Source organism: Gobius niger, assembly GCF_951799975.1.
Source record: "Gobius niger genome assembly, chromosome: 9".
In the NCBI taxonomy this organism is placed as follows: domain Eukaryota; kingdom Metazoa; phylum Chordata; class Actinopteri; order Gobiiformes; family Gobiidae; genus Gobius; species Gobius niger.
Window position 1 is genome coordinate 30,327,248 of NC_136860.1, and position 24,000 is coordinate 30,351,247.

The window sequence follows — 24,000 nt, forward strand, 5'->3', positions numbered from 1 at the left end:
TTTCCTACAAATTTTAGTAGATATATAACCTAATGGGGTGTTTTGCCGGAAAATGTGAAAATATTGACCATATTTTCCACATTTTAGAGTGCCTCTAAAATCCTGCACTGTCGCTCAATAAGGTGTTACTTCGGGTCCAAATTGCCGTCATGCACGAGCTTAATATAGAAGCTGCAGTTACGCATAAGACCTGAGGTGGCAGTATTGAGTATACAATAACCAACTTGCATCTAGTCTCTTTAGTCTAACCTCTTAATCCCCTCTTTAACCGAGCACATCTTCTTCAGGTCGGCTTTACCCAAGTCTAAAAGCCGACAAAAACGAGGATGAAAACGCAACAAAAAAGTGTCACAAAGTGACCGAAAAAGTCACAAAAGAGGAACAAATCACAAAAATCTGAAAAAAGTGCAGCAAAAAAATGAATTAAGAAATATCAGTTTAGATCAGTTTTGTGGGTCTTAGCTTTCAAATGAGGCGTTACCCTGGGGTATAGGCTGTAAGCTCCAGTCTAGAAGCTATAAAATTTGGTTTAAACCAAACTAGAGAAAATGTGTTCGGTACAGGCGGGGATTAAAAGGTTAATGAGGCTTCTCACCAACCAAACGTCGGGTCGCTTTCTGGGGGGCAGCTTCTGGCCCCTCGAGTTTCTCCCTGTGCCCTCGTGTTTCTGGAGTTAATAAACATAATTAATTGCATTTACCCCTCCTTGAATCGCCACCTTAACGTGGTGGAGGGGTTTGAGCACCCGAATGATCCTGGGAGCTCTGTTGTCGGGGTCTTCGTGCCCCTCGCAGGGTCTCTCATGGCAAACAGGTCCTAGATGATGGGTCAGACAAAGAGCGGTTCAGAAGCCCCTTATGAGAGACCAACAGGCCCGGTTAGAACCATAAGGCCGGCCTTCCATGCACCCACCACCTGCAGGAGGCGCCGGCAACAGAAAAGTGGAAGAAGATGGATGGATGGATGGATGGATGGATGGATGGATGGATGGATAGATTATCGCATTTAAGTATAATTTTTTTAGGGGTTGTATTTACTTTTTAGAGGTTTATTTTAGATGCTTCTTCTGTATTTTTCTACATTTGAACTGATTTGGACCAGAGATGTGAGGCCTGTGTGACGATTTCAGGCACTTCAAAGACAATAGCAGTTGAACATGATCTTTTTTCATACGTTTATTGATTAATTGTAATTAATTGTAAAAAAGTCCCAGCCCTAAGATAAATACATATTTGTTTGATTAAAAGTTAAATTAGACAAGAGAACAAATGCGATCGCTTAAAAAAACTACACTGCAAAAAGTAATTTACTAGATTAGTTTAAATGTCTCAATTTGCGCATTATAATCCAAATTTTTGTTGTTTTCACTAGTTAAGATGTAGTTGGTTATTTGGCCTAGAATATTTCACTTGTTCTGAGATGTTTCTGACTCGTTTCGCCTTTATTTCAAGTAAGTTCCTCTGCCAATGGGGTAAGAAAAATGGCCTTGTCCCATTGGCAGTTTTACTTTCTGATTTCAAGCAAGATTTACCATAGAACCAGTCTGAAATGTCATCAAACTAGCAAAATAATCTTGGTCAGATGAGGAAAAAGGTCTAAATGAGTGAAAACCCCTCAAATTAAGATATATTTCCTCAATTCAAGTCCTTTAAGCCAATGCTTGATATTCACTTTTTGTAGTGTAGCTCCACCTTGTTTGGTCCGATGGGGTTTTTCTCACGATTATTGTTATTATTGGGTTAGTGTGAAAAGGCCTTGAACAGACGCTAAACCAGACCAGAACCAGAAGTGACAAAATGGACAAATTCAGGGGTCAACCCAGTTCAAAGAAGGGAATTTCTAAAACCCTGGAAAATCTGTTTTTTTTTCTTCCCATTCCTGATGTCTCACTCAACCACTCCGAGTTCGGCTGCGGAAGTCTTCGGCAGCGGTGATGAAGACGAGTGGTGTTGATGGCAGGTTTCTCTCTTTGCCGGATGTGGACACACAGTGAAAAGAGGGTGCAATAATGTGCGCGTGTGGGCTGTGACAGTGATGCTCTCGCAGAAATGATGACTGTATGTAAATGGAGCCGGTGTGAAAGAGAGCCTCGTAAACTCATTCATCACAGAGACGCGAGGCCTATCACGGGCGCACATCTCCGCGCTCGCTCACGCGGCTCATCCACGTCAATATTTCTTCTGCCGCCGCGTTCCAATGCTTATCTCCCTTCGCTGTGGCACTGTGGAGTCTGCGCCGATGACTCTGCTCCGGCTTTGACGTCTTAAGAGCTCCCGGGAAGCTCAGGAAATGTGGAGAACGAGACGTTGTGGGAGTTTTTGGAGGCTTAACTCAATTAGAAATCTGTGTAACCTTTGAGACTGGCACTGTGATATTCTCCATTTCTGTTGGATGAGATTTATGACCTGGTTTGTGTAAGTTCACCCTGACCTCTTACTTTGAGCTAGTGCACTTTCAAACTTTTGTGCGTTATTTTTGAGCTTTTAACTTTGTTCTGAATATTATTAACCTTCTATTATGATCGCTTAAGTCATATTACAAGGTCTCTAAAGGTAATGTTTTGTAGTGTACCGGTATGGTCAAACAATATTTCAATGCCAGAATTAAAATGAATGAAATCTGGACATTTTATTGTGAAAAATTTGACATGTATGCATATTTCACACAATGGGAAGCTTTTGATTTCAATAAAACTTTCAGTAATTTTTGTATTTTCCCAGAACTTATTGAAGATAATCAGTGACATTGTGTTTTGATTCAGTGCCTGCTGCTAGAATCAGTTTAAATGACATAATGACTCACAAGGGTTTTGGTGCAAGTCATTGAATTGCTTTTAATAGTTTATCTGGTTTGGTAACAAGTGTTTTCATTCACTGAGGACATAGCCAGTGAGACCCATAGATGAAACAGTGCAAGACAAAGATGGAAGAGTAGAGCAGCAGAAGAAGAGGAAAAGAGAAAGAGAAGAAGAAGAAGAAGAAGAAGAAGGAGAAGAAGGAAAAAGAGGAGAAGGAGGAGAAGAAGAAGGACAAAAGAAGAAGAAAGAGAAGAGGAAGAGGAGAAAAAGAAGAGAAGAATAATAATAATAAGAAGTTTGGAGGCTGACAATATAAAAAATGTACAAAAACAAGGTGTGGGTTTTACTAGTGAATATACATTTTATTAACCTTACATTTCCAGCAAAATAAGAAGCTAAACCACCATTTACACTTGAATTGAAGTGCCGTCTCAGGGGAATCCTTCAGACCGCTCTTTCAAATCTGCAATAATCCCGACTAATTTGGCTGAATCAGAAATGCTCAAAATGCATCCTTGGAGAGAGAGGATTTAAGAACACATTTGGAGGTTTGTCCCTTGAGACATACTACACAAATGAGGTCATATTACTACCACACAGTTAGAGTTCAGCATGTCTTGTGTATTTGGGCAAAAAAGGAGTGTAATTGATTCATTGTTTTCAGGTAAAATAATTGGAAGGCAATATTAAAGTCACAAGCTAATTGGCCAGTTGAAGTTTGTGTCTGTAATTTATTCCTTAATTCCTTTTAAGGTCAAAAATGGTCTCAAATAGGCTGCTCTTGTTATGTTAGTTTTATTCACTGTATCTCTGTCTTCCTTTAGTGGCCAATGGGAGCTACTCTCACATGGACGAGGAAGAGGATGGAGAGATGTACGGACAGGAAACATCGTTCAGCAGCTCCTACCAGCACCCGTCATATCTGCACGAGAGGTTTGTGTAACTGCGCTTTATCACTATCTTACATGTTGTTGAGAAAAGGCTTCAAATGTGAAAAAAAGAGAAAAAAGTTGTGCCATGATCCTGCGTCTTACATTGTCCTTACCTTAACCAAATCCCTTTTCCTAACCCTAAACATAACCCTTACCATTTGTAAAACTAAAATATCAGCTTAATAGTCAACTAAAAAAGCTCCATTTAGAGTGTCGTCTAATGTTCAATCGCAGGGGCGTAGTTTATGGCACTACTTTGGTGGGGAAAGAAATGAGGCAGCTCATGTGACTGTAGTAGTGAAGCTATGGAAAGTGTTCACCCGGCGATGAAAGGATTAAGCTTAGAGGGAGATATGGAGGTGAGGGAAGCATTTCCTGGATACGTAGGACCTCTGGAAGTTAGGATCAGAGGGAGCTTTTTGGGAGCTGCCACCACGCAGCTAGACTCTAGGATTTCAAAAGATTGAAAGATTAAGTTAACCTCATAACTCCCCCCTTAACCAAGCGAATTTTCTTCAGTTTGGCTTTACCCAAATCTTAAAGCTTCTCACAAAAAAATTTATCTACCGTATTTTCCGGACTATAAGTCACACTTTTATTCATAGTTTGGCTTGGGTTGCGACTCATACTCAGATGCGACTTATATATCAAAATATACAATCCCACAATGTTTGTTATTTTCACACTGACAGCTAGAGGGCGCTCTTGGCTTGTGTACCAGTATCTGCTGCTCCTGTACGACTGACGATTTAAAAAAACAGTAATCGAGCAGCAGAAAGGAAGTTTGGAGTGAGCGAGAAACTTGTGAGCGGCTGGCGAAAAGTGGAGGTTACTCTGACTGCAATGAAGAAAACAAAAAAAAGCTAATCGTGGGCTAAAAGCTAGTTGGCCACAGCTGGAGGAACGAGTTTGCAAATGGGTGCTTGAACAACGCGCTGCCGGGAGAGGCTTGTCAACGGTGCAGTTACGGTACCCAGGTAGTTGCCAAGGCTAGTGCAACTTCTAATCCAGAGCAACCCATAGTCCGGAAAATACGGTAAATGGATCTTTTCCCTCGCGTGTTTGATGTCACTTTTAAACTTTTCATCATCACTCTTTTTTTGTGTTTTCCTCACATTTGTTGCCATTTTTACATCACTTTTTTGTCACTTTATTGTTGCGTTTTCATCACATTTTTTTGTCGCTTTATTGTTGCATTTTTTTACGTTTTCATCATCATTTTGTCTCGTTTTTGCTGCTGTACGCTTTTTCTTTTCTAGAAGCTTTTAGATTTGAGTAAAAGCCAAACTGGAGAAAATGTGCTCAGTTCAGGTGGAGGTTAAGCGGTTTAAAGATTACCCAAAGATGCGCGAGTGAGTCAAAAAACAGCTCCAGGTATTTTGATGAGAGAGCAACATTGTCACATGTTAAAAAACTCTAAAAAGTCGATTTTGCTTTATACCCTTCACCCATTAACCTTTTCTAAACAAGAATTGAACCAGACTGGTGTAAAATATGATTCAACCTGGAATATATCAGGTCTAAATTATGACTATATTTAGGTTTAGGGTTAGTTTAAAACAATGTCTAAACCAATATGTTGTTAGGACTTCAATAGGTCTGATCCAGGACTGATAAAAGGTCTAAATTGGGACTTTGGGATTGAAATTTTGGATCTACTGTATATCATCCTCCACTCATATCAACGTCTGTCGCGGTGTTGCATTACCGTAGCCTACATGGCCCTTTGTGTGTTCCCGTCGCGAATCCAACATGTGCCTCCTTCAGACTCTGCTGACAGAGCCGCTCTGGTCAATAATAATCACGTTACATCTCTAAACCATTTACATTCTGTTCCCGATACTGTGTGCTGCTAATTCAATGCATCAAAAGGTCAGGGTCGGCTCAGTTTGACTTGTATAGACTTCAGAAGAGCTAAATCTGGGTCACGTTTTTGAATCATCCCCTTCAAATCGTGTTAGAAATCCAATGTCCGATGTGCTTAAAACCTTCTGAGGGGGGAAAAAAAAGGTCTTTGTCTTGTTTAGTCCAGAATTAGACCAAACCTTTGCATATTACAAGAAACCAAGATATTTTTGTTCCACATTTACAGTCAGTAATTTATGCCACTCAACCCCCTCTCTCTTTTTCTTTTTCCCCAGTTTTAGAGACAACCTGAACAACGTTTTGTCGCAGAGCCCAAACCCGCGTCAGTTCCAGCACGTCAAAGCCTCCAAGAGCATGGATCTGGGTACGCCCCCCAGCAGACAGCACACCGGTGGGACAACTCTGTATTTGAGCTCTGCATGGAGCCTGTGCATGTGCCACTAAACAGCTCCTCATGCATGGCGTCGGCAGAAACGTCCAACAGTAACTCTCAAAACATGCAAACCCGACGGCTACAGAACAACACACTTACATGATCTATAGCAGCAATCCATGTTACATTGTCAGGATATAGTTTATTTTACTATCTATGATTTTTTAACAGTCATGCCCAAAGGAAATGTAACACCATGAACCATAAACATTAAAAAAATAACAATAATTGTCCTTTCACAAGCCCCGCCCCCTTAACCCCTAATTACCCAAATTTAAAGCATTTCATGCCAACAAAAACGAGCTGAAAATGAAGATGAAAGCACAGCAAAAACAGTCACAAAATTCCCCAAAGTTATATCATGTGACTGACACAAAAAAATGCGATAAAACCACAAAATACAACAAAAAGCAATGTAAATGTGACCAAAATGATACAAAAGGGCAAACAAAAAAGTGACAAATTCGTGACGAAATGCTACATAAAAGTGATGGGAATAAAAAGCGATGACAACACGGCAACCACATGAGGACAGAGATCAGGCTTGTAGGTCTTAGCTTTCAAATGAGGCGCTACACCGGCCTAAAGACTCCAGTCCAGAAGCTTTAAAGGAACAGGCCACTGTTTTTCCATACTGAGACATGTTCTTACCTGAGCTTAGACGAGTTGAAACATACCTGTCTGGTCTCTGGTCTTTTGGAGCTATAGGAATACATTGGGAGAGGCTAAATGCTAACAACATCTTTGGTCGTTTTGCGTGACTGAGCGCACGCACAAAGACCAGACAGGTACGCATCAACTCATCTAAGCTCAGGTAAGAACATTATCACAGTATGTAGTACAGTATGTTCCTTTAAATGTCACTGGCACAGTCGTATGGACTAGTCCTGCTCTTGCACCACTGTTTTCTTCTTATGTTAGTCTAGTATTGATAAAATATTGCTTAACGAACTACAGACCCCACTATTGACTGCCGTGGCTCTGTCTACCCCAGGTCTTATTCGGCTTAGTAACATTTTAGTCATGAGTCTCAAGCTGTGATGTCCAGTGCTGTGCTATCACAGTGGACAAAACATAACCACCTGCGGCTGAAATCTCTTGGAAAACCAACTAAAACTCTTCCTGTAGCATTTAAAAAGTAAACATGCCAGATATTCCAAGGGCAGAAACAGCTTATTTGTGGCGATGTCCGGCAACGATATCTTATGAAACTCTTGGCAACGTCAAGACAGGTGGTAAAACAGCATTGGCTTGGCTCAAAAGTCAGTTTCCGCTCGTTTATTGGTTTCGAAAGGGAAGAAATATTAGTTTCTGTGGGAGGATAAACGGGGGAAGTCTGGTAGCAACGGTTGCTATGAGGTGTGATTGGACAATGAGGGCGGGGCTTTGAGAAAAGTGAAAGAAGTCAAATCAGCATAATGTCAACAGAGGAAAACAAAACAAAAGACACAACTAAACTTAATAGGGAATGCAGAAAATCATTAGTAATTCAATTCTATAAGCAAAAAAACACTCAAGTTAGCAGAAAATGATTCCACATTATGAATACTAAAATCAACGTCTGATCTTGCAAAGGTAAGTCCCACATAATGACATTCTCAGACAGTCAGACAAATGTCACAAAAAGTGATTAAATAGGCACATTTATGGGTTTTAAGGAAGGAAGTTTTTGTAAGGAAACTGAACTTTTGTCATAGTTTAAACCACTTATTCAAATTGTTTCAATGGTTCTCTTGAGTGTGTGTGCTTTCTCACTTGCATGGGCAATTTTCTTTGTCAAATAACATCCCCTGTGCCTTTTCTTTTAATCCTGCACAAACCCCCAAATTACCAAAACTCTATTTAATTACACGGCAATGATTTCCGCTTCAGTTGTTTGACAAAAGCAAAGGAGGAAAAAAAAAATGAAAAGGTGCTTATTTTTAACCTGCTTTCCACATGTGACCTGTTGCTCCAAGATGACAGATTTACTCTGACATTTCGGGGGGAAAAAAAAACAAAAAAACTTTGAGATTTATCATTGTTAATGGTTTGGCCCGCATTTGTGTACTCTTGACTTTGTACGCCGCATCTAAACAATACCGTATTGTTTGAAATGTCACTCCCTCTCTAAGCTGGATTTACAAAGACAGAAAGGCGGCGGGAGGGGGAGATAGAAGAGGAAGCGACTGTGTGAATCGGTTTGAATAGAAGTCAGCCGCGATACGCCGCGTGTCCGTACATCAAGCCCTTTTGTAGTTTGCTCGCACTTGATCTTTGCTGAATGCCAAAGGAACCAAATTAGCTTTTCAGTCATGATGGCACAACTGTCACCGTCAAAACGCGTCGAGTGTTGGCAATAACAGGCGATTACACAAGGACTATTTATTAACGAGATGCATCTGAAGACTGTTTTCTTTTTTACGTGCGAGCGACGCTGTTTTTCTAGTGTTTGATAAACATGTGGACATCAGCTTCAATCGTGTTATCATACAAACTATCTGCATGGTGGAAAAGTGGCTGACTCTTTTCAAGGCCAATTGTTTAGCTGTAGTACTCCTGACTAAGATCCTTGTCCAAGATCTGGAACCGGGTCTCTGGTAGCTGCACTGTAGTCTCCACTGCTGACAAGGTGTCCTGTGAAAATGATATGGGACAGTTTCTTAGTCTCACGATAGAAAAAAAGCCCTTCGAGGAGCATGAATTCCTGAGCATGTCATAAAAAAAAGTACGTCTCTAGCCCATTCCTCTGCGGAGTTATGGATTTTTAAAGGAAATAACCAGTTTGCTCACAACAGCCACTAGGGGGCAGCTTAAATTAAAAAAAAAAAAAAAAGGTTGTGTCCAGCAGAGGGCACTCACATAATAAGAGATCAGGATAGATACAGACGGCATCTCTGGAATCGCCCATATATGGTCATTTTGGAAAACAGTTATTTATTTTTCTACTAAATAAAAATACAAAGACATGGAGAGGAGCAAAGTGGTTCAACAACCCATAAATACATAAAAATAACGGAGAATGCTAACATTATGCGACATGTTAGCATCGGGCTAATGCAAACGCTAGCTAGCGCTTCCTATGACTGCCGTTTTTTCACTTCTACAGAACAATCTGCTGTGCAAAAATATCCATATGGACCCGATTTACACTTGACTTTATTCACATTTGATAAATAAGTTCATATTCCACCAGAAAATGCCTAAAAAGAGTGAAAAATTGTGTTTTCCAAAAGATTCTGTTTTCCCCCTCAATGAGGCCACACCCCCTTCTATGATGCGATGCCGTCTGTATCTATATAAACAGCATATTATAGCCATGTGGTAAATGACCTGTCTGCCCCAGGGCAGCTGTGGCTACAATATTAGCTTGCTGCCATTCAGTGTGGAGTGAATGAATAATGACTTTATGTAGCACTTTGAGAAACATGTGACACAGGCTGATGAAGCGCAATATGTTTAAGATGTTGTTATTTATTAGGCCACAGTCCTTTACAATATATGCGGCCCGCAGGCTGAATTTTGGCCCAGGACCCAAACGACTTCGACACCCCTGACCTACAGTATTGTCCGTATATTGCCTGACCACCCAAAAAACCCACCACCTGGATTTAACTGTTATGATCTGGGGTTGCTGCAGTAGGTCAGGTCTAGGATCAGCAACACTATGGGCCCGATCTTGTGTTTCTAAATGCAGACTGTGGCATAGCATTTTGTGCTTAGAAGGAGCGCACTTTCAGATCTTGCCACTCCAGACTTGGCACTTTTAAGTGGGAAGTACATGGGGTGGAGAAACACCCATGGCCAAGCCAATGGTGAGGTTATGTACAACAGCCTATCCTCCACCCAGACTCAGTGGCGAGGAGGAAGGAGAGGGGTTGTGGGGGAGTGGCTAACGCAATCACGGCCGATCGGGTGCTGACCCGTGCCACAGCCGGACCAGCTGTAGCCGACATCTCTTTCTCTCGGGACATGGAAATTGTTTAGCTCACGATGGGGTTAATACAGTTTTTAGTTTGACCAGTGAGAGCCTATAATGCTTAAAAAAGGAAATGAATGTGAGGCGCCATCGGAGTTCACCGCTCCCAGTGCCGTTTGTAATAAACCACGCCCCAGTCGACCTCTTCTCTTTTTATTCACCATAATCCGGAGGTTCGCGTGGGCGTCGCCATGAATTGTGCCCGCCCCTTTTCTCCTATCAATCTACTAAACATCTGATTTGTTCTCCGTTTAAATGAACGGGCTTCGCGCTCTACCGGAAGTGTCAGGACAACGGAAGAGCCGAGACAAAGCAAAAGAGGCAAAAGTGGGCGTGGCAGAATAAGGTGAACAAGCGACGCAGGCACATGGGCCACACGGAAGATAAACTTGATGCTTGATGCTTGATGCTCACGCTGTCCTTGTGTCAGGCACAAGATCTGGCCCTATGTGTGTAGACAATGAGATCGGCTGACGACCTGACCGTCCTGAATGGCCATGTTGATGGATGGATTTCTTCTTCCAAGACAACGAGACAACACCAGGATTCATCGGGCTCACATTGTGCAAGAGTGGTTCAGGGAGCAGGAGACATCAGTTTCATGGACAATCTTTAATACAACACTGGATTCTTTGACATTGCAGATTATTGAAACAATGCCAAAGTGAATGTGTGCTGTAATGAAAGCTAAGGCAGTCAGATGTAATATTAGACCTTTTTTTTTAGCCCAGATACCCATGTTCAGGATTACCTAGCAGGAAGATTGGCTAAAAGTAAGTAAGTAAGTAAGTAAGTAAGTAAGTAAGTAAGTAAGTAAGTAAGTAAGTAATCTTTATTTATATAGCACCTTTCACAGATAAAGGCCACAAAGTGCTTCACAACACAGTTAAAAAGCAGAAATTACATACAATATAAAAAGGGGTCAAAACAACACAGAAATCATAGCAGCCCAAAAGTAGCTCATTAAAAGCTTGAACAAATAAATGTGTCTTAAGGTTGCTTTTGAAAGAATCAACAGAGTCAATAGAGCAAAGAGGGCGGAAGATCATTCCAGAGCCTGGGAGCAACAGCCTGGAAGGATCGGTCACCTCTAGTACGAAAACTCGTACGTGGAACCTTCAGCAGATTCTGGTCCACAGACCTCAGAGCCCGCGCAGGGGTGTAAGGCTGGATCAGAGCACTGATATAAGAAGGAGCCTGACCATGCACGGCTCTGAAGGCTAGAATCAGAATTTTAAACTTGATCCTAAAAGACACTGGCAGCCAATGAAGCTGTTTTAAAACAGGAGATATGTGGGTCCTCCTGTTTGTGGGGGTCAGAATTCTCGCTGCAGAGTTTTGCACTAATTGCAGTCGAGAGAGCTCCTTCTTGTTAAGACATGAAAACAAACTGTTACAGTAGTCTAAACGTGAAGACACAAATGCATCGATGATAAGCTCCAAGTTATCTACAGTATGTACCCATGTGAAAATGCTGTATTTACCACAGTCCAGGATGTACTTTCTGCTTCCTTATTGTACATGATGTTTTTCTTAGAGACACATCTCTAGTCTGATGGGTAGATTTCGTTAGCTTTTTTATTGTATACCTTCCCAAATCGTTTTTTTACTTGAAGTTTGTTGCACACTGCATTCCCAGCCATTTATTCTTGGTTACATAACACTGTTCCGTTTAAATTTGAACATTTTAAACGTAACTTTCTGCTGATCCTCAATTAAGATATATGAACCTGTGCCCAAATCATGAACTCTCTTCCCAGAATCGCGGCCCTTTTCGCCCTCTGCGTCTCCCTCTCAATGTCCCCTTGTCTGTTTGCCGAGTTCCTTTATAAATTTATTCCTTGCGTCTGCACAGCTCCACAGGCTACATGGATATTGGCGCTGGAGAAGTATTTGTATAATCAGATTTTCTTTATTTCATTTATAAACCGGTTATTCCACCTCACTGTGCTCACATTCAGAGCCTCATTTTGAGCACAATGTTTGGGAAAGGGTTTAATTCGGTTAGTCCGCCAAGAAAGTCTCTCTGCCTCGATTCGGGGTTTTATAATTGCCGTAATGTGAATAATTGAAAGTGAGCATGGATTTTTAGTTGGGAAAAGAGGGAATGTTGTTTCTTCCAAACCAGGGCTGTTCTGAATGTTGTGAAACGTTTTATTGGGAATTAATTTTGTTTTATCTCATGTATTTAACTATTTTTATAATTTGGATGTTAGCAAATTAACCTTTAATTACAACCAAAGCTAAAATGGAAGCCAAAGCACAGAAATCTGGGTAGTTCTGGCCCCAGTCGTACACGTTATAGTGTGGGGAATCTGAATCTTTTTAATAAAACCTTTTTGATAAACAAAAGCTGCAACATCAGTGCATTCTGGAAAAGTGTGAAGATTATTTGTAGACCTCAGTTTGTACACAAAGTCATTGAAAGTGATTTAGGATGTAAGGTATCGAGATATAAACATTCAAAACATTAAAATAGAAAAAAGCGAGATATAAACAAAACAGATTTTCATCAAAAAAAACTGCACTCTTTATTATTATGTTTTTGTTTGTTCACCTAACCCATGAAATATCTGGCATGAATATCCTCGTTTTTGTCCCTTTTTGACGCTTTTAGATTTGGGTGAAGCCAAACTGGAGAAAAGGTTCAGGTGAGGGTTAAAGTGATAGTCTGTAAGTTTAAATATTTCACAAATTTAATAGATTGTGTATAATTGACAGTCAGGGTCTGAAATTTAAGGTAACCGTAAGTCCCTCCCTTTGCTGATTTCAGCAACTAATCAGAATCCGCGGGATACCACTTTGACCCATGAGACGAGCTTTTCCTGTGAACCGGCCGGTCCGGTCCAATCGGGAGAGAAGGGGGAGGAGCTTGATTGTTTACTTTTGAAAATTCTGTTCACTTTAAGAGGTTGATGATTATTTATGTCAAAACAGTGCCAAAAACACGACTAGAAAGTGACGAAAATGTGATGAAAACACGTCTAAAAAGTCAGATAAGTTCTGTAGGCCTTAGCTTTCAAATGAGCTGTTACACTGGCCAATAGGTTGCGAGGTCCAGTCGAGAAGCTTTTAGATTTGGGTAAAGCTGAACTAGAGATAATGCTCTCAATTAAGGCTGGGGTAGGAGGTTAACATTGAAAGCTTAAAGTGCTGATAGATAAATAGAACCATTTTCCAGCCTCGATTTCAACATGGTCTGAGCAGAGGCCTGTCTCTCATCATCTTGAAGACAACCCAGATGTTAGCAACATAAAACTGAAAAACAGCCTCACTGTGTTTAGTCCTGACTCTGGGACCAGCAGGAGACAAGACGTTCTCAAAGCCCGAGATAGTTCATATGGCACTAACATGGTTAACTGATTAACTGGTCTCTTTATGCATGAACACATTGCAAAAATACAACATTAAATCAAACATAGCTTTGGAAATATGTTGCAAGGTTTTAACAAAACATTATGCACACTCATAGTAGTTTGTTTTTGAAGCTTTCTTTTTTTTTTTCAAATATGAAACCATTTATCTCCAAATGAACTAAACGTGTCGAGCGCTGACATTTCCAAATAATATTTCAAGTTTACGATGGCAGATTCTCACTTCTTACTGTGGTTTCGGCCTATATTGTTTGACTGTGCGTGTCCCCAGCCAGAACCCTCATGTTGTTCCTGAGCCACACGCTGTTTAAAGACGCACTGTGCCCAGACTTGGTTTTGATTAGTGAAGAATTTGAAGGCAGTTTTGTGGTCGCGGTACGTGTCTGAGAGAACGGGACAGCGCTACCAGTCAATGTGGTTCCTATTGGCTCTTACATGCTTTGTGGCTTTGGGCGGAGGGAGGGATAATATCAGACGTGGAAAGAACGTTGGAATAACAAAAAGAATTGAAAGTGCGGCTATAGATGGCCACGATATACTCACTTGTGATGAAAGAAATAATAAATACAGAAAGATAAAATAGATGGTGCAAATTATTACAGTTGTTAGTTTTAACGACATAATGAAATCTAATCTCTGGTCTCCAGCTACTTTATACAGCTTTTAAATATTGTGAATACGAATGTGGGAAGATGCTCTTTGAAGTACAAATGTAGCCTTAAAGCAGTGCTAAGTAACTTGTTTACCATAATAAATCTGTAGTCCCTCTGGGGGTAATACAAGTGTTTGGCCAGAAAACCCCACTTGCAGCTTTCCTGCTCCGGGTTGGAGGCCCCAATACATACTAATGGAATCACGAAGAAGAAGCTAACAGGCTAACAGGCAAAGCTATCTGCGGGCTAGCACCACAGTATTTACAGCCAAATTTAAGTAAAAAAAGTTATCTCCATTGTGTAATTGGATGTACAATATTCCTCTCTCCCTTTGTCTTTTCTGTTCAGTCTATGATGAAAAGTATAGACCTACTGTGAAATATGGAGGTGGAAAAAGAGTGGTGCGCACTGAATGGGTGCTGCTGCCGGATGCTCCCTCATCGAATGCAATTTCTCCATCTGTGAGATCAATAAAGTGTCATCTTATCTTCACTGATGCCAGTGGCTCCAGCAGAATAAAGTGAAGGTCCCGTTAGTGTCCATCTCAGTCTCCTGACCTCAATATCATTGAACCACTGTGGGGAGAACTCAAATGTGCAGTTTTTGCATTTACAGGAACTAGAGTCATTTTGCCACGAAGAATGGGCCGCTTGAACATCAGAAAAAATAAAGGCCCTCATCCATAACTACCACAAAAGACCCTAAGCTGTCTTTGATGTTAAAGGGGGATATACACAGTATTAAAAACTGGGGTAGGTAAACGTTTTATCAGGGTAATTTTGTTAGTTTCTTTTTTCATTATGATTTAAAAATAGCAAACTCACCATAAACGGCTTCACACAACAACTAACTATGAGTGAAAAGAAAAAGAAAAAAGTGTTTTCTTTCATATTCATTGGAAAATAGTCCAAAAAAATCAAATATTCTGTCAGGGTATGTAAACCTTTTCAGCATGTAATGTACTGTGCTTGGAGTCATATTTTTGCTTGATTAATGCAGTTTTGAGTAATCCTTTTAACACCATTAGATCAGTCATTTCTTCTTCTACTGCTGTCACACTTAAATCTCCTGGATTATGTTGCGTCATAGAGGGCACATAAAACAGTCATATTAGCACAGATTTCCTAGTTTCAAACAAGTACAGTAAGTATTGCCTTTTAAAAAGCCACCAAATATCTGCAGTTATGTGTTATCTTGTTTAAATCAATGAAAACACAGGCAATGCATATTGGGCTTGATCATCTTTTGCAGGGCCAAGTTACGTTTGCCCACCCCTGTGTTAGCATCACTGGACCCGTTTGGAGCAGTTCACGGGGCCATTTTTTCCCCTAGCGAGCTGTTTTATAATGTGTCATTCCCACTACTGCCTGCAGAGGGCAGTCCAGGCCACTGTGAAATTCTCTCACTCCTTACTGTGTTTTATTTTCATTTATAAATTTTAAATGTGAAAAAAAACAAAACAATGCTGAGGTACTCAAGAGAATGTGTTAAGTCAATTGTGCAGAATATGTTGCTCATAAACAATTGCTTTTTTGGCTTCACATTTAAGAAAGTAAAATCCCTTTCTTAAAAACTGCTCAGGATTTTCCAAAATCTGCCGAATCTCCTTAATCCCAGTAATGTGAGAAGCTGTATTTCCTTACTGGCACATCTGCAAACAATGCATCAAACGTGACACAGCTCGCAAGTGAAAGCTGGATTAACCCGGACAGAGAAGCGACGCGGGGAGTCGCTGTCCAAACAAGAAAGTCAGGAGGAAGACTTCAATGGCTGAAACTGAAGGAAACATAAATAAGGAGGGGATTTAGCCGGGGGCCGAAGGTCGCGGACAGGCCTGAGAAATGAGAGCAGGTCAGTCACGACAGAGAAGAAAGATGAACTGGAGTAACCCGACTTCAGAGAAACAGGTCCACTTTGTAATCAGCCCGAGTCATGATCAATTAAACACTTAATTTGATTAGAACAACAGCGGGTAACTCTGGGATCATTTATAGGCTTGATGTTGTCATGGTGTGTTGGCTTGAGGCAAGTAGTTGAACTTTTGGAGCCATCAGGAAACTCGCTTAGTTACAAGAGGACTTTTAAGTTTTCGGTCAGCACACATCACATTTTTTTAAAGTCCCCTCCTGGATGTAGTGTTGCTGCAGTTGGTCAGGTTTACCCGAATATACCGACTTTTCCCCCCCTCTCCGAATGTTTGGGATGTGCCGGAGAAGGTTTTGCGCGCTGGTCCGTCTCTTCCTTCATCAACTCAAGATCTTTGTGCAAAAAGGAAGGCAACACTGGACGGGAATGAATCTCGTGGCATTGCAGGAGCTTATCAAACAATGCCACAGCGAATGCCCGTGCCATCATCAAAGATAAAGGTGGTTCATGGCAGTGTGTGGCGCTTGTTTTTGGCCACCAAAATATACAGAAGCTTGTTGCCACAGCCAATCCTTTGCTTGGTTTCAGATTATCCACTTGGAGGCATGGTGGCTCACAGCAAGACGGTCACATGTTTGACTCCCAGACCGCATGGAGCTAACTGTGTGAAGTTTGCATAGGCTAATTCTCCAGGTAGTGGATAATCCTGATCAAACCTCGCCAAGAACCTGGAAATTGAATGGAAATGTACCTTTGATACAAGGAAGTATTCCTTAACCTTGTTTAACCTCTGAACCCACGCTTTAATCGAGCACATTTTTGGTTTTACCCAAATCTTAAAGCTTCTTTACAGCCATAGGCCTGTGTGACTCATTGAAAGCCAAGACCTGATTGTAGCTTTTTAGTCGCGTTGTTGCGGTATTTATGTAAACATTTTCTACGGATTTTTTTTGTATGTGTTTTTTGTTCTTTCGTAGTTTTTTTATGGTGTTTTTGTAGTTTTTTTGTAGTGTTTTTTGTAGTTTTTTGTTGTATTTTTGTAGTGTTTTTGTTGTGTTTTGGTATTTTTGTTGTTGTATTTTCGTAGTTTTTTTGTCGTGTTTTCATAGTTTTTTTTGTTTTTTCGTAGTTTTTTTTTGTCGCTATTTTGTTGCTCTTCTGTCACCTATTCGTTGCATTTTCATCCTCGTTTTTTTTGTCGCTATTTTGACACTTTTAAATTTGGGAAAAGCCGCAGCAGAGAAAATAAACTTGGTGAAGGCGGGGATTAAGAGGTTAAATGTGGCAAGTTTCTGTTTTTCTCTCTGAATCCCTAGTTTTATTTTATTCAGTTTTTTGTCGTCCAATTGTCTTGCGGTGCATTATACATGTTGTAAATATAAAACAATGTAACTCCTCAGTCATCCAGGTTTTGATTTATTTATTTATATATGTATAAATTAGTTTTGTGAGAAGAAATTTCACGTGTAAATAATTCTCGATACTTTTACCCCTCCACAAATCAATACAGACAATACAAAATCACAAGAGAGCGAGACAATCATTGTTCAAAGTTATCCTTCGCGTATTGACAATGTGAGCTTTGCTTCGCTCCAAAAGAATCAGCTTTGATGAACGACTGCAATCTGTCAGCAGCGGCATGTTTTCAATCAATTTTGTCTCCGAGTCAAAAATTTCATGGCATTTGTTCAGGTTGTAATGTGTTTGGAGAAAAAGACTCTCCGCTGCTTGTACAACAAAAAGAGATCATCTGTTATTGGGAAAAGCCCCAATGCATTAGAGCAGAGCCTGAACTGTACCTTTAACAGCCCCAGGTCTATGTGGAAAGCAGTTTCAAAAGCTATGAATGAGAGCAAATGTGAAAAAATAAGGGAGTGTTTGATATTTTTGCTGTCAAATAATTGGTAATTTTATCTTTACAGTGGAAGATGAGAGCAACCCTGGAACCATTGTTGGAGACGGGCCAGGTAAGACGCCATAGCTGTTATTTATTTTCTTGTTATAGAATGTAAAGTGCACCACCGGTAGCCATCCTCCCACTCAAGGAGGAGGTCATGGGGCAACTCCCAGGACAATCGTCAACAATATATCACTGTGCTGGCGTGTCCTCACTGACCCCTGTGCACCTGTGGATTTTCTCCTCTTCTTTTCACAATGCAGAGACATCATTGATTAAAAGAAGTTGATTCTAAACTTTCCATAGTAAGTTTGTGATCTGCTTTTTAGGAAGTAGCTTTCATAGGTTTCTTAAGTTAGAGTGTGTGTTTTGAGTTGAAGCTTGATCAGACCATGTGTACTGTGTGACGACAGCTCGTGTTTATTGAAGTACTGACAGTGAGAACCATATGTTTACATACACTTAAGTAATACAAAATTGTGTAGAAAATTGCATCTCTCATTCTTCTGGAATTTGACAAATAGAAATTATTTTTAAAATTCTAATTGACCTAAAAAAAAAATGCAAATGTGTCTTTTTATGAAGTGTATGTAAGATTCAAGATTTTTTATTTGTCAAACCATGTGAATGATTTGAATTGATCTTTCTGTCATCCTTGATTGTGGAGCACCGGGTCTGGGAAGAGGGTGGGCATTGGGCATTGGGATTCAGCGTCCCGATGGCCTTGTGCATAAAACTGTTCTTCAGTCGACTGGAACTGGCCCGTAGATTCTGTAGTCTCCTCCCTGAAGGCATTACCTTGAAGAGACTGTGTGAACATACGGTTAAACATATGGTTCTCACTGTACTTTGACAGGCTGGCCCCCAAAAAAATCGCCACCAGTATTGAACTGAGCTGTTATGATCTAGGGTTGCTGCAGTTGTTCAGGTCTAGGTTCAGCAACGCTATGGGGGTCATTTATCATTTATATATAAATAGTGAGTATATAGCTATTTCTGGGCATGTTGCACCCACTTTACCATTTGAAATAGCCTTTATTACTGTTTCATGTAAAGAAGAGAATGTTGCATGATCCAAGAATGTGTAGATTACTCTGCTGCTTATCCACTTTTCCACATTCTACTAGTTTTGCCCATGAGAAACAAGCGCTTGGTAAATGACCCCCAATGTGCCCAAGGAATGAGATCTTGCACATCCTGAATGACCAGGTTATTCAGTGGATTCCTTCCTCCCTGGTGGCGCGGGCATATTCCAAGATGGCAATTCTAGGATTCATGGAGCACGAGACATCATTTTCACACCAGAGTCCAGATCTTCACCCCATTGAGAATCTTTGGGATGTGCTGGAGAAGGCTTTGCACAGTGGTCACACGCTCCCATCATCAATGCAAGATCTTGGTGCAAATAGCGATGTAACACTGGGTCTTTTGACATCACAGAAGCTTATTGAAACAATACAAACACAACAGTGTGTGCTGTAATCAATGCCAAAGACGGCAAAAGACGGCCAATGAAATTTTAGATCTTGGGACCCTTTTTTCATCAGAATGACTGGCTTCATCAAGACTGATTTATTATTTGAAGTTCATATACTTGCTCTCTACATTCTATTTTCTCCACTATTTCATCCCTCTCTCCTCCCCCTTTTTCTCTCTGTCTTTTTTGACAGACAAGTCCCCTTCCCTCCCCTCTCTCCTCTCATCTGTAGGCGGCATTTACACAACACTTGAGTTCCCCACTTGCTCCCTGCCTCCTTCGGTCTCCTATACTCTCAGCTCTGAGCGAGATTTACCTCCTTAATTTGTGGAAAGTGCATATCAAAGCGGGGACACTCTCTTCTACTTCTCACTCTCCCTCCCTCCGTAAAGACGCCGAGGTAGAAATAGACCGATACAGAGGACACACTTATCTAAAAGCCACTATTCTAGCGCTGGCTTCAAAAACTCCTACCTGAGAGAGCCACATTTCTCAAGTTTTTTTTCTTTTCTCCTTCTTCTATTTGGCTTTACCTTGAAGTCGCTACCATTTCATTTGTAAGTACTTGAGTTTAGCACCACTCCACTCGCATCTCTGTGTGCGAGGCTTCTATCTGCCACTTTGAGTTTATCAATCAGACTGGCTTTTTTACTGCCCTGGTTGTCCGCCGCTATTTCTATTGACTTGTTGCAAGCCCAGCCCTATTAAGGGGAGTGTTAGGGTATATAGTACTTTTTGTAATTACGTGCTGCTTTAATTAGAGATGGTAAAATTGACCTATACGTTGAAACCAAATTAAATGCATGCAGAATGATTAGCATCCCGGCCTCTCTGTCTTAGCCACAAGAAGCAGCATGTATTCGGTCACAGATAAACATGACACAGCACAAGCACTACCTTTTTCTACGGTGCTGAATCAGAGCAGGTTTTATTGTCAGGTTAAGGTGCAATCACAGACTAGGAATTGTTTTAGAGGTGCATTATGGAACTTTTTATGTGTGCGTATTTGACCTTTCAGTGAACCAGGGGGTGTATGAGTGGATATGGCACCTTTACTTTCCATCACAGTGGCCTCTATGATGCGTCATGATCAATGGATTTTAGAGTTTCTGGTAGGTTTTCACTGCTGACGGACCCTCCCAGAAAAGAAAATCTGCAAAACAATTGATCTTGGAGCGTTGTCGAAGTCACCGTGATTGGAAAGTAAAGTCGCCATGGAAACCACGCATACAGCCACTGGGTCACAAGAAGGTCAGGTACAGGTACGGAAATTAGACATAAACAAGGATGAAAAAGCGACAAAAACATGACAAAAAATTACAAAAAAACCAAAGCCAAAAAAATACCAAAAAAACCCTCAATAAAGTCACATAAAAAACGCAACAAAACAACAAAAACATGACAATAAAAGCAACAAAAAAAGAAAAAAAAAAAGAAAAAAAAAATCTTTGTAGGTCTTGTAGGTCTTGTAGGTAGCTTTCAAATTAGGCGTTACACTTACACTTTAAGATCTCCAGTTAGATTTAAGAGATTAAAGGGACTATATAGCTAAATGTAGAAGCTGCAGTTACATGTATGGCCTGAGGTGGCACTAGGGAGTATAAAATGGCCAACTTGCATCTAGCCCCTTTAACTTTAATCCCCACCTGAACCGAGCACAAATCAAGCGTTACCCAAATCTAAAAGCTTCTTAGAAAAAAGGTGTCAAAATAGCGACGTAAATTAGACGTAAACAAGGATGAAAATGTGGCAAAAACGTAACAAAAAAGAGACAAAAACATCAAAATTACAATAAAAGACACAAAAAAGCAAGAAAACACAACAACAAAACAATCTTTTGTAGGTCTTAGCTTTCAAATCAGGCGTTACACTTACACTGTAAGATCTCCAGTCCAGAAGCTTTTAGATTTAAGAGGTTAAAGGGACTATATAGCTTAATGTAGAAGCTGCAGTTACATGTATGGCCTGAGGTGGCAGTAGTGAGTATGAAATGGCCAACTTGCATCTAGCCCCTTTAACCTTTATCCCCACCTGAACCAAGCACAAATGAAGCATTACCCAAATCTAAAAGCTTCTTAGAAAAAATATCGACGGAAATTAGACGGATAAAAATGCGTCAAAAACTTAGCAAAAAATTACAATAAAGCCACAAAAAATAACAAAAAAAAACCCTCATTAAGTCACAAAAGAAAAACGCAACAAAACATGACACAAAAAGCAACAAAAAACAACAAAAACGTGACAAAGAGCAACAGATAAGTTTCAATAATACAACAAAAGAGTGGCGACAACACGGCAACAACACAATGAAAAATGTTTTGTAGGTCTTAGCTTTCAAATCAGGCGTTACACTTACACTGTACTGTAAGATCTCCAGTCAAGAAGCTTTTAGATTTGGGATTTTGAAAGTGGGGGGTTATATATCTTATATAATAAGATAAGTAATAGGTCAACACATGTGCTTAGACTGATGTTTGGACGCATTTGCTGAATCCTCGCACTTTCTCCTCTCGCTGCACGGCCTGACGTGGGTCTGACAACGAGCCGCCTATCAGAATGCTGCGGGTAATGACGTCTGCAGGGTCGTTCCTACAAAAATCCATATCAGCCCATCGTTAAGCTATGATTGGCAGCACGTCTAAGGTTTTTAGACCACAATGCTATGGATGAGGCAGGAGTTGCAGCCTGCAAATGACATTAGTTAAGAAAATGAATGAAAAAAGTAACATAAAATATTTCAAAAATGAACAGTGCAGAAAATAAAAGTCAAATCAATAGTTTTCTCCTCAGTAACGAAAATGGCACAGGGCTGTGTTAAGTCCACTTCATAATGAGTTTTTGGCATTGCCCTGAATGAAGTACTTGTCCAATCTCTTTAACCTTTTACTTGGAAAAGCCTCTCCATTTTACAACACCACATCGCACTGGGAATAGCTTAACAGTGTGTTTTTGGCAACAACCATTCATTTTCCAACCTACTTTTTCTATGTCTGTGATGTATTCTTTATAAGTGATACGCTTCCAGCAGGACATCAGGCAGCTGCTTGGACCTGTGTCAGAGATTTGAGGTTTTCAGGGCGGGCCTTATTTGAGACACAATTACTTCTGGGAATGCCCTTTTTTTTCTTTTTAATTTCCCTCCTATAGCCTTCCACACCCTTTCAAAACAGCTGGGCAACTATGCTCCACAAATGCAAGATGAGAGCTATCATTACGTCTATGCTAATGCTATGGTAATGGAAAGATTCCATCATCGCCCCGTGGAAAATGTGAACGCCGTAGGCTTGGTATTATATTGTAATTTTTAAGTTGTAGATGCAAAGTGACTTGAAATGCAGACGTCATTAGTGCCTGTGTGTGAAGTTTAGGCCCTAAGGTGAAATGAATGGTGAGCGATTATGTTTCAGTAACTAAACATTCCCATTTGTGCCTATAGAGAATAATACCACAAAATCCTTTGAGCTTTTGGGGCCCTAATATAGCTTGTTTTTCAACGGTTACAATGTTGGGAATAGATACCAGTAACAATGTCAGGGTAACTTAGCAATAAAGATAATATAGATATAGATATATACTTTTAACCTTTATTTAAATGAAAATAAAATACCCTTTAGGTTAAAAACTCGTACTCTGCATCCTGCTCCTCTTTTCATGAACCCGGGGTCGTAACAGTTACTCTGACAAGAATGCTGCCTCATTTCAAGTACACATTTGTTTATCCTTGGAAGACATCTTGTGACTCCAGACTTTACTCTGTAAGTCTTGGACTGATGTGACCAGGCTGGAATGAAATATCACATAAACATACTAGACTCACTTTTAAACAGGCAAAGGAGGAGAATAGAGTTTTGGATTGTGTTTTTAAAACTGCTAAGAAATAAATATTTATTTTGACACTATCGATCTTGTATTTCTAAACACAAACTGTAGACTAGACTTTTGCGTAGAGGGGGGGCTCTGTGCAATCTTCAGCTTCATACCTGGGGCAGTAAGTGGGCAGGACAGGGGCTGGACAGACTCCAATTGCGATGTAATGCACAGCAGTGATCCCTCACCAAATTTTACCTCCTACAGACCATACTAGACTGAAAAATGTTCTGCCACCATGGCGTGGAGTTAATACTGTCGCTGGAGTGAGACCATCGATATATTCAGACAGTGTTTAACTCACAGTGGGAGAAATAGTTTGTAGTTTGTCCTGCCAGCCCTTAATAAGATGCACGAGGCTGTGCGCGATGTTAATGTAGAGAAGAAGAGAGCGAACAGGAAGTGCTCTTTGTAGTCAGCTCTGTTCATAGCACACTGCGCCTCAGCCGACCAATTTTTTCTTAGCAACGCCCTCAGGCAAACGCAAAAGCAGTGGCGCTCCATTGTTTGTACGCAAGGTACCAACTTTGCCTTGAGCAACGCTGTTGTTGCAGCAGGTGGAAGATCGGGCCCTAAATCAGTTGTTTTGTCTTTCGAAGCAGAATGTGTAATGCTTTTAATGCACTGTATAAATCAGTGGTTCTAAAGTAGTGCATTGGGACCCAAAAGTGGTTCCCGGGTTAAGTGACTGTGGATCAATGGCCTTTGTCATAATAGTCAGTCTCATTGTCAATTAGGGGTGAAAGATATATCGTTATCGATATCGACATAGGAACATTCAAGATATTAATATCGGCAAAGCAATAGTATATCGTTATCGTATTGATATCGAAATATGAACATTCAAAACATTAAAATCGGAAAAGCAAGATATAAACGA

The 24,000-nt window shown here is 40.5% G+C and overlaps 1 protein-coding gene across 1 annotated transcript in view; it reads left to right on the forward strand.

Moving 5' to 3' along the window:
- Positions 1-24,000, forward strand: part of LOC306967602 (partitioning defective 3 homolog B-like) — a 388,088-nt gene that overhangs the window by 158,090 nt on the left and 205,998 nt on the right. The window contains exons 15-16 of the mRNA XM_079562684.1: positions 3,622-3,730; positions 5,871-6,025. Coding sequence (XP_079418810.1) covers positions 3,622-3,730; positions 5,871-6,025 — 264 coding nt within the window. The remainder of the gene's footprint in view (positions 1-3,621; positions 3,731-5,870; positions 6,026-24,000) is intronic.